Source organism: Haemaphysalis longicornis, unplaced genomic scaffold (genome assembly GCF_048455015.1).
Source record: "Haemaphysalis longicornis isolate Haplotype H1 unplaced genomic scaffold, Haemaphysalis longicornis Haplotype H1 scaffold_7, whole genome shotgun sequence".
Lineage (NCBI taxonomy): Eukaryota > Metazoa > Arthropoda > Arachnida > Ixodida > Ixodidae > Haemaphysalis > Haemaphysalis longicornis.
In genome coordinates, this window is record NW_027526422.1 from 70,338,645 (window position 1) to 70,349,130 (window position 10,486).

Below are 10,486 nucleotides of genomic sequence, written 5' to 3' on the forward strand. Positions count from 1 at the left end.
CTTTTGATAACACAATAGTTATAGCCGTCTTCTCTAGTCATGCTCCGCGCGTTAGTGACCATGCTTTACTGGGCAACATGCAATGTGGGAAAGCCAGTTTACAAAAACAAAGCTCACATCAATTCCATTCAAGTCGGCTCGAACTTTACTCAGAAATGCTTTGCGGGGACAACATTCTAAGGGCAATATAAGCCACCAATATCAATATGTGAGGCGTTAAAGTGTTTTATTCCCGGTGCTAGAAGATTTCGCAGACGTGATATCCATCACGGAAGTGACGCCTGTACATAGAAGAAAGCGGTATGTAAGAGGGGCACCCCTGCAAACAGGGTCTTCTTGCAGGGAAGCAACCTTTAGTACTAAAGATTACGTTATATTTAGGGTTGTTCGTTTTCGGGTTTTAAATTTTAACACGAAAGTGTTTTATGTCGCAATTTTAACACGAACGTCTTTTATGCCGCGATTCCCCAAGATTTCACTGACGTCATATTCGTCAGGGATATGACGACAGTACACCTTTGCCGAAGCGACCCGCCAGCAGGACGTCACTCGCCATTCATGCCCATAAGACAGCCGCCGACCCGCAAATCATACTCAGCTGCAGATTTCGCTGCACATTGTACTTTCGTGTTCTACTGATTTTTTATGACAGAGGAATCAATCAGTTTTTTTTTTTCAATGTGACAGGCGAGACACCGAAACTAAGTCTGATAAAACTGCAGTGACGAGAAAAACTCGGCGAATTTCCCCTAAAAAAAGATGGCAAGAAAATAGGTGATACAACGCACTGCGAACTTGTACTCAGATCGCAGTTCGTATCGAAAATGAGCCCGATCCTGCAAAGCCAAATCCATTTGCCCACTGGGAGTTTGCTTTTGGCTTGACTGTTCATACTGTTTCGTGGGTGTCCTCAGAAGTTTTCTTTTTTTTTTCCTTTTTCGGAGCTGCCTGATCATGAATTCCGACAGCAATTACGAGATCGGCGAAATATCTGTCCCCAGATGTCCATGACTAAGTGAATAGAGGACGAAGTGAGCGAAATGCAACTAACAGTTGGGAAACAATGATTTCATTAAGTCTACCCTTCCTTTCGGAGTACCTCTGGTTACATCTATTTCTTTGCTCCAATATTTACTTTTCAGTACTCAACTAAAGACCCACCGCTTACAAGCCCTGGAAAATCCCCCACCCCCCTCCCCCGAGGGCCCAACCAACTTCATTAAGACGAAGAACAAGATATGAACAGCCTTCTTGCGAAGCGTTTTGGAAATTCATGGCAAAACAATAAAGAGGCTTGCATACTTCGTGAGTGCCTTCCGGCCTGTTCATGAAAAGTATCCTAACGAAGAATTGAAAGAGAGATGCTAATGGTGCCAAGAGGACTCACCTGCTCGCCGTGTATATTTCTACTGATCTTGAAGCCCCGTTCCATGTGTTTAATGCCTTTTCTGCTAAAACTAAATCGCACCATTCTTGAAAGTCAATTTGAATGATGTTTTGATAAGGATGTCGCCTCAACTTTTGTGTTTCAATTCAATGAGACAAATACAAACTTATCATTCAATATTGCACAAATTCTTTGCATAATATTTAATTACTTGTGATCATAAGCTCCCCCTAGCTGACACGCAAAATATATTATATAATAGCTCTCACAGCGTTGCATTTACGTCGGGTAAAAAACTTCCGCTTTTTTTTCTTTAATTTGCTTCCGGTGGACTTGGCTCATTTACAAAAAAAAAACTAAAGGCCTTTTTCGCATTTCTTCTTGTTGTTCCATACGCTGAGGCTGTGGCCAGCCGATTTAAGATCCAGGGGATTTGAGCTGACGCTGCAAGGAGGCGCTACGCTCACGTGTGATGCATGTCTACATCGGTGTGTTACCAGAGATAACCCGCTGGGTCCCAGCCATGAGCAGCTTCGCTGTAACAGCGTGTGTGTAGTGGCCTCCACTATAGGCTACGCTGTCGTAACGAAATCAAATCTACGATCCCTTTCGGTGAGTGAGTGAGTGAGTGAGTGAGTGAGTGAGTGAGTGAGTGAGTGAGTGAGTGAGTGAGTGAGTGAGTGAGTGAGTGAGTGAGTGAGTGAGTGAGTGAGTGAGTGAGTGAGTGAAAAGACTATTCGATCATCCGGCGGACGACTATCCTAGCCCCACGAGGGGAGGGTCATTGCGATGCGGCCACACATCATCTCGGCGTGGCGTCCTTTACTCGGCGATCAGCCCTCGCTACTCCCGCCTTCTTCTGGCTTTTGGTAAACCTTCTTGCTCAACGCCACATTTTATATATATAAACTAAGAGTCTTTACCAAATCCAAATCGTTCCGCTACACGAACTAATCATCATCGCCTTCCAGCCCCAGCCGATCAACCACCGATCATCACCGTCGTATTTGGCTCGTTCGACTCGAACCACGCTCGCTAAGGAAACGCCGCCGCCAAACCTCCTTGTGTCAACTGTTAGTGTATGTATGTATATATGTGCACATATGTGTGTGTATGTAAGAAAAGTTCATACAGATTACACGAACCTATTCCAGCGCGTGTGCGTGCATGTGCACCTTTGGGTAACCGCCAAGAAAGCACCAAGATGGCGTTGCCACCTATTTAAATTAGAGATCCGGTTTTCGGTATCTTATTTTTAGCCTTCATGTCAGTGCATTAACGTTTCCACTCTATGCAGCATGTTAAGCACCACTTCATCAACATACCGATAGTCTCAAATCATGGTCCTGAACAGGGGCGAGCAGAGGTGTAATAGTCCGTACAAGGGTTCAGTAATGCTCAGAGTTTCTGACATTAGCTTCTATTCTGAGCAGCTTAGCAGAACATTTGGTACACTAAAATTATCTTGAATAGTAACTTGGTGAATTACATATTTTAGAAATATCCGAGGTTTTTCAGAGATTAGTCGACAAAAGTGTCTGCTCATAGTGGTGCACTTGATTGAGTCCACCTCGGCGGAATCTTGGGAAAAGCACCTCTCAAAACGTCATACCAAACACAAAGCATGTTTCATGTTCTCTTACAAATGCGGGAGAAAACTAACTTTGCAGGAAGATCTACAACTTTCAAAAAGTAATTGTAAAAATAGTGAGATGCGGCGTGAGCCTTAACAAGATGTCCTTACATTCACCACCTGCCATTATTTTGGGTTGTCTGCATTCAAGCAGTATTCAATGAGATGTTGTCCATGAATTACAGCAAACGTATGTCAAGAGCACTGAACGAAACGTACCACAGGCCTTCTTGAGGAAAGCAGTTGAGCCAGCGCAGACGGCCTTTCCCAGCGCCATGACGATGATGTAGTCGCCGATGGCGTCGGCCTCCTCCATATCGTGCGACGAGAGCAGAACGGTGTGCTGCTTTCCCAAGATCTGGATGACGTCCCACACATTGCGACGCGTCTCGGGGTCCATGCCCGTGGTGGGCTCGTCCAGGATCACGATCTTTTCAGTGGGTGGGAAGAACGACAGCCGGTTACGCGGTGATAAATATAATCATCATCACTAATGTAGAGCTCCTGAATTCTGCAAAGCAGGTACGTGTTTTAGAGCGAAAGCTATGCTCTTTCAAGGTCATTCATCGAGGACCAAGTGACCTTCAGCTGCCAGAGTGCAAGCTGCGCCTTATCGCTTTGCTCGCTCGAAGCCTCGCCGCTGCGGTACCACGTGACCAGGCGAGGGTGAAACGACTGCTTCACCTACGCTTGACCGCTGAACGCCAGCTGGACCCTCCAAGCATGCGTTTTAGCGCAAGCGAACCTTGTGACTTTACCATCGATGGCGCGAAGGTCCCGCTGTATGTGGGTGCCCTTCAGCGCAAGCAAAAGGCTGAATTAAATCATCCAGTTGACACAGCTAGACCACAAACTGCGAAAACTCAAGCAAAGGCAAACTTTCGCGAAACGCCAAACACTGTGCGCATAGCTTTTGCCCTAGCTCATGGTAACCAAGTTTAAAAGCCTTAAACATTTGCCGGGCTTTTTTTTGGTCAGACCAAGCATAACCACGAAAAATCACCCTGCTCATTTCCCCTCCTCGACGGAAACAAAGTTTCGGGTGACGCACCATTATTTTAGACTACATCATTGTTTTTCACTGAATTACGCAATATGTATTGTGTTATTTTCTACTACCAATTTCTTTACTTTTCGCTTAATTTAGCGCTTCAAAATAGTGTACGTCTTTCTTTGGTTTGTCCGTTACATTGCGCTAGTGTAATCCTGCCCATTTCATGTGTTATTTTCAAGTGCTGCCTTTTGTATTATCTTGTGTTGTTATTTCATAAGGTCGTCTTTTGTTTCTTAAAATGTTTTGCTTCTTAATATGCTGGGCTGCCAGTGTTATCTTGTACAGATGAACAATTAAAGGAAGGCGACATGTACGCTGTCGTTTTAGAAGTACTTGTACACCTTCACACTTCATACCAGTACACCTTTGGATGGAATACCATTCAGGAAACCTTACTCCCGGTAGCCATTTTCCAAGAATCCCTAGAAGCGAGCAGGTAAATCATACTTAACAGAATCAATAATGATAGCAGATTTATGAACACTCATCCTTCATAATTACTTGAAGTCATTTGGACTCCTATAGCCACACGTGGATGTTTGGCGACGTTCGGGAAGGCAGGCACGCTCATACATTAGTTAATATTCCGTGAATTAAATTGCCCCCTGGACAGGTTCAATGCTCGTTGCACCTCGAACAATGTACTACAAGATTTGAAACAGCCCAGAAAGCAATTAGCCCCGTTTCACTCTAACTTAGACAGGCAGCAAGCAGTGTTACTAAAGGTAACTGCAGACTAATACTACTTACATTGTAGTTAAACATCTTTTTTTCCTAGGACAGCACAGCGGAACCACCAGCGTGCAAACACTATGGTAGATGTTCCAATAAGCAACAACATCTCTCATGAAAATGTCCCTGCAATACTTCGAATATACCTGATTTACGGACACCAGCGCAGTTAATATTGGAAGCTAGCGCGATCCAACCATTTTCACAATGTGTATTGGACGAATGCTCTATTATAATAAGCAACACAGTTATTGTATTCGTCACTACAATGTTGTTCACCGAACTGTGTTCGCTGCGTTCATCAACTGCGTGTTGCTCCTGACATCATCCAAGATAGCACTGACGATTTTTAGTGCATCGATAAGCCAGTTTCTCACAGCGAAATCACAGCAGACAGCCGTTTCTTAGGGTAATTAAGAGAAGGTTTCAATCATGTTGGGCGTTCTTTTTGTGTACCGAATTATATTTTTGTTTAAGTTTGGCGCGAACCCATTCGATGCCGCACCATGGTCCGTGCATCCGAGATGGACAGAAGCTAGGAGTATTTATACGTGAACTGAATGGCAAAAGACCCACTGCTCTTGAAATGTGTGAAGCTCTAGAACAGACTGACGAACCTTTCAACTTAGCGTTATTTGGCGAATAGAGTACGGTCGCCTCACCTTGGGATTCGACACGATAGCGATGGCCATGCTCAGCCTGCGCTTCATCCCGCCGGAGAGCTCACTGGGCATGCTGTGTGTCTTCTCTTCCAAGTTCACCACTTTCAACGTGTTCACAATCGCCTGACGGAGCTTCTCCATGTTGGATCCCTTCAGCTGCTCCACAGAACCCGCACACCAAAGACAGAGAACAGATTTCTTGGAAAGATTGCTTTTACATATTCATGACTAAATTAACGTCATTTGTTCTTTGTCTCTTTTATGCGGCCATCTATGCACGCGTAACCCTTCACAACAAGTGCTAGCATGTGTTAAAAGTTTTTATTTCCTTCGCACCCGACCTCGCCGTACTTTTCAGAACTCAGTCATCTCTCCACTTTTCTTTAACCGTTCAATGTTCTAACTACCGTCCCGCTACAGCAAATTTCAAACATACAACACGCACTTTATGCAGACTATCTAACCATTTCGACCCCCTGGGGTTCAACTGGTCAGCAGCAAAACATCCTGCAAGGAGAAATTAACACAGCTGACCACTATCTCGGAGACTGTGACCTCGGTTGCGCCCCTGAAAAATCCTCCCTTCTAGTACTACAAGAAGGCACGCAATGTCATAAGCAATAACCTCACCCAGACCACAAATTATCCCCACACGACATTCTCATCCTCAACACCTCTACAATCAGCGTTTTTGGGCTCACGATGTAATCAGTCGGCGCAGGCGTTCCCGCTATCCATCCCTTACAAGACACACCATTACAAATCAGACACCTCATTAAACGTATCGTTTATGGTCCTCAATGGCTTAAAAAAGCGAACTCGCGCGTCTTATTAAAGCCTTACAACTTAGCCGCATCACGTACGGAACCTCACATTTAGTGCCCAAAAAAAGCGAAATTCAAAAGCCTTGCAGCATTATTCGCCAGGTCCATCAATGAGCACTAGGGCTATCCCCGACAATTTCCACTACCACATTTTGTCAGATGGAGATCTTTAACATATGAGAGGAAGTCCGCGAGTCTCATCATGTTAATCAAATCGAACGACTCAAGCTTACACCCCCTGGCTGCCATCTGCTCCGTAGCCTTTGCTACGAGCTTCCTGAAAGGCCTAACCCTCGCTGATGCGTACCACTGGAACTTCACACATTTATCTCCGTTGCCCAGAACCCCGCAATATGCACCCCGTACACTTCGACAAGCCCGCACCCGATCTCCTCGCAAAACGCCTCCCGTGAACCCCAAAGATAAACGCGACGTTGACGCAGCCACATGCCGCTCCAGACCAACCTTTGCAGTTACAAGCTTAGCTACCAAGGAATCGAACTGAACTCTGCTACTTTCGTCTGCAAAGACCCCCAAACCACAGAAGGCATCACCATAGCACTAGCTGCCGCTACTGCTCACAATTGTATCCCAATTGTCACCTACTCTCACGCTGTATCTTGGCATCACACCACCGGCCTCATCGTCGCTGCAGCCCTCCGCATTCGGCAATCTATCCCTAACCACCAAACGTATACATTCTCCAGACCCTGGGGAATGAGTATGGAGGGTAGTAAGGCTTCTCATGCCGCTGCCCACGCGTATATCTACCGGGCGTTCCCCTGCAACACTCCGCAGTCACCTTCCGAAGAGTAACCATCATGTGCCTCGAACATACAAAGACAACCTCCAACACTACTGCCTCGACCTCCGCACTCTACCGACGCCCCACGACAAGTTAGGTTGGCAAAAGCCACCACGTACAGTTTTAAAAAAGGTAGTGGCACTTACTAACAGAACAGTAAACAGTTACTTTTCGCAGTGTACACTAGGTACTTAGTGCTTTTACTAACTGGCCATGCGTAACCTAGTAAAAAACTAGGCGTGACAACGTGGATCGGCTGTGCGCGCAGTTGGACATTGACATATTCGACCTTGCACACTGCACCGCATGACTTACAGTGTCACCACACTTCTCTGACACCCCTTCCCTCCCACAGTCACGAGCAGTGGGAAGGCATGCTAGCCAGCGCGGAACCCGGTGATCACCTCAAGCTTGTCAAAAGGGCCCACGTGGCCACGACCCAGGCACTTTCAGACTAAGCAGACCTCTCACCACCATAGGGTCAAATTACTAACTGTTGGTTTTAATAATGTCCATTCTTCCTACTCCTCACTACAACTGTATGCTGTTAGCAGTACTGAACTGCGTTAGAACGGTGCTAGTTGGTGCATACTGAAATTCGAAACAGCGCAAAAAGACGGGACAAGGAAAACGACGGCAGTTGTTAGTCAGCGCCTTGTGTCGTCGTTTCCTTGTCCCGTCTTTTTGCGCTGTTTCGAATTTCAGTTAGCAGTACCTTTTATTTCCTATCACTTTTGCCCCTGAGACGTTTATTTCGGCTTTGTACTAAGGCTTGTGGTAGTAACATGATGCGATCACTGGAAAACACTTTCGCCTTGCATAACTTATATAACACAGCTGATTTACATATTAAAACTATCCACATGGTAAGTTTTACGAGTATATGCCGAACCCCAGTGCACCCAATTAATTTGCTGGCAGAATAAACAGAAAACGTCCGAGAATTTATTTCAGCACAGTTTCGCATTTAACGCCCGCTCTATCGGTGGAACATATATCCGTAGTGCAGGAAGGCGGAACCTTGATGCAGATGCACTTTTATGCAACAAATTAAGCTCCCATTCCCGTTCATCCCACATACCAGACACACAATTATGTTAAAATCATTTGTTTCTTAAGACTGCCCAAACAATGTTATCTGCACCGCTTTTGTCATTCGCTGGGTCGGGCAACGTACCGATCCGAAATACAGGAGGTTCTCGATGCAGGTCAAGTCCTCGAAGAAGATGTCGAACTGCTGGCAAAGACTCACAATCCTGCGAATCTCATCCCGTTTCGTCGCCGCGTTGTAGCCGCAAACTCGAGCCGTGCCACTCGTCGGGCCCTTCATGCCTGCGCACGTCACTAAACACTCGCAAGGCGCTCTCGCAATCCATAAGTAGTGCCGTTCATGCAAGACACCTGTTACTCGAGCGAATTTGGGCGCATTTTTCTGTACTTAAATAAAATATCGTGTTGTCTGCTTGATAAATGGTACCTTAACAGTAGAAGCGCTAACACCCGCCACACCAATGAAGGACGACACACGTCCCGATGCGTGAAGAACGAACAAAATGTTACATGCCAGCTATTGGGATCTTGGGTTTCTGTTCCGTTGAACATTTTACATTTTGAAACGTCGTGAAGGGCTGTCTGGAACTTTTGTGTAAGTCGAAATCACAGCCTTTCGGCGCGATGCAACCGCAGGTAGCAGTAGTGGGCACAGACATTCCCTAAACATTATCACACAGATCACTTCTGCAAGCCGGGAAGGCGCACTACTTGTTGTCCGATGCTGACCAATTATCGTTGCATCGAGACAACTTGTTCATACCTTTACGTGAAAAATCTTCGTTCGGAGTAGCTAGTGCTAGCAATCGTCGTGCAAAATTCGCATGAAGGCTGCTGATCATGGCTGGTGTGGTGGCCAGATGGGTCAGGGTTACAGGAAATGCGAGTACGCGCTTCACAGCTTCTACATAACAAAAACGGACCTGAGGCAAGCCTTCGAAAGGATCTGCTCTAGGTTTTAGTTACTTCACTTTTCTTGGGAGATAACATACGTTTCTTATTCGTTTCATGTGTTTTTGTTTATCGATAAAGTTATCCATAGCTCGCCTGTTAGGATGCTCATGAGAGTCGTTTTTCCGGCTCCATTGTGCCCCAGAAGTACGGTAACCTTCGACTCGAACACTTTCAGGTCAAGACCATTCAGGGCAGGCTTGTCCCCGTACACCTGCAGCAGGGGCAACGGCAATAATTATTTTTTCTTTATTTATTTATTTTCTTTATTTACATGGTGGAGCAAGTGCCAGCGAAATTAGCACTTTGAGAAAAAAAATACTGCCATTTATGGCTTGGCAAAACGTAACAATGTACTCTTTCGGCTTATGCTCAGCAAACCTTATGCTCAGCAAACCATGTTTGGCGCTCTGAACACCTCATACAGCGCCAAACATGGGCGGCTCAAGAGCATTTTTGAAGTACAACGTTATAGTAAGCGATTCATTTCTATGAACTTGAAATAACATCGATCGCCGCGAATATCTGTCTCGAGAACTCATAGAATCCCACCAGCGCTAAGCTTCCGGTTTATTTTCATTAATTTTAGTAGTTTGTTTTCATCATCATACGTAAACGTAAAGGCTCCCATCTTAGAGCTCAAGTGTCCAAAATAACGTGACGCGTGTCATAGAGCTTCGGTAAGCAATCACCGAGGCGGGGGAGCACGACCGTTTGTAAAGAGCAAGAAAAGACGTGTCTTGACAACACGCTCAGCGCCTGCTGTCTCTCTCTCTCTCTCTCTCTCTCTCTCTCTCTCTCTCTCTCTCTCTCTCTCTCTCTCTCTCTCTCTCTGTGTTCGTCCATTCATCCGTCCGTCCGTCCATCCGTCCCTCTGCGTGCGCGCGGGCGTGCGCCCGTGTGTGTGTGTGCATGCGCTTGTGTGTGTGCGCGCGCTCACGCGTGTCTGTGTGTGTACGTGTGTGTGTGCGTGTGTGTGTGTGCCTGTGTGGATGTGTGCGTGTGCACGTGCGTGCTTGTGTGTTTGTCTCTGTATGTGTTTGCGTGTACGTGCGTGTGTGCGCGTGTGTATACGTGTGTGCATGTGTATGTGCGTGCTTGTGTGTGGGTGTTTGCGTGTGTATACGTGTGTGCATGTGTATGTGCGTGCTTGTGTGTGGGTGTTTGCGTGTGTGTGTGTGTGTGTGCGTGCGTGTGTGCGTGCGTGCATGCGTGTTACGGTGCGTGCTCGTGTGTGTGTGCGTGTCCACGGGCGTGCTCGTGTCCTTGCACGTGCGTATGTGTACGTGTGCGTGTACATGTATTTGAGCGTGAAAGAGAGGAAGCTTGCCAATGCGAGAGTATGAAGCAGCAGCCCACGACACTGGGATACTTTGCTGCTGCAGCAA

The 10,486-nt window shown here is 46.3% G+C and overlaps 1 protein-coding gene across 1 annotated transcript in view; it reads right to left on the reverse strand.

The window, feature by feature from the left end:
• Positions 1-8,427, reverse strand: part of LOC144145868 (phospholipid-transporting ATPase ABCA3-like) — a 62,571-nt gene extending 54,144 nt beyond the window's left edge. The window contains exons 1-3 of the mRNA XM_077677683.1: positions 8,275-8,427; positions 5,469-5,624; positions 3,240-3,450 (exon numbers count right to left, since the gene is read on the reverse strand). Coding sequence (XP_077533809.1) covers positions 3,240-3,450; positions 5,469-5,624; positions 8,275-8,427 — 520 coding nt within the window. The remainder of the gene's footprint in view (positions 1-3,239; positions 3,451-5,468; positions 5,625-8,274) is intronic.
• Between the last annotated feature and the right edge of the window lie 2,059 nt (positions 8,428-10,486).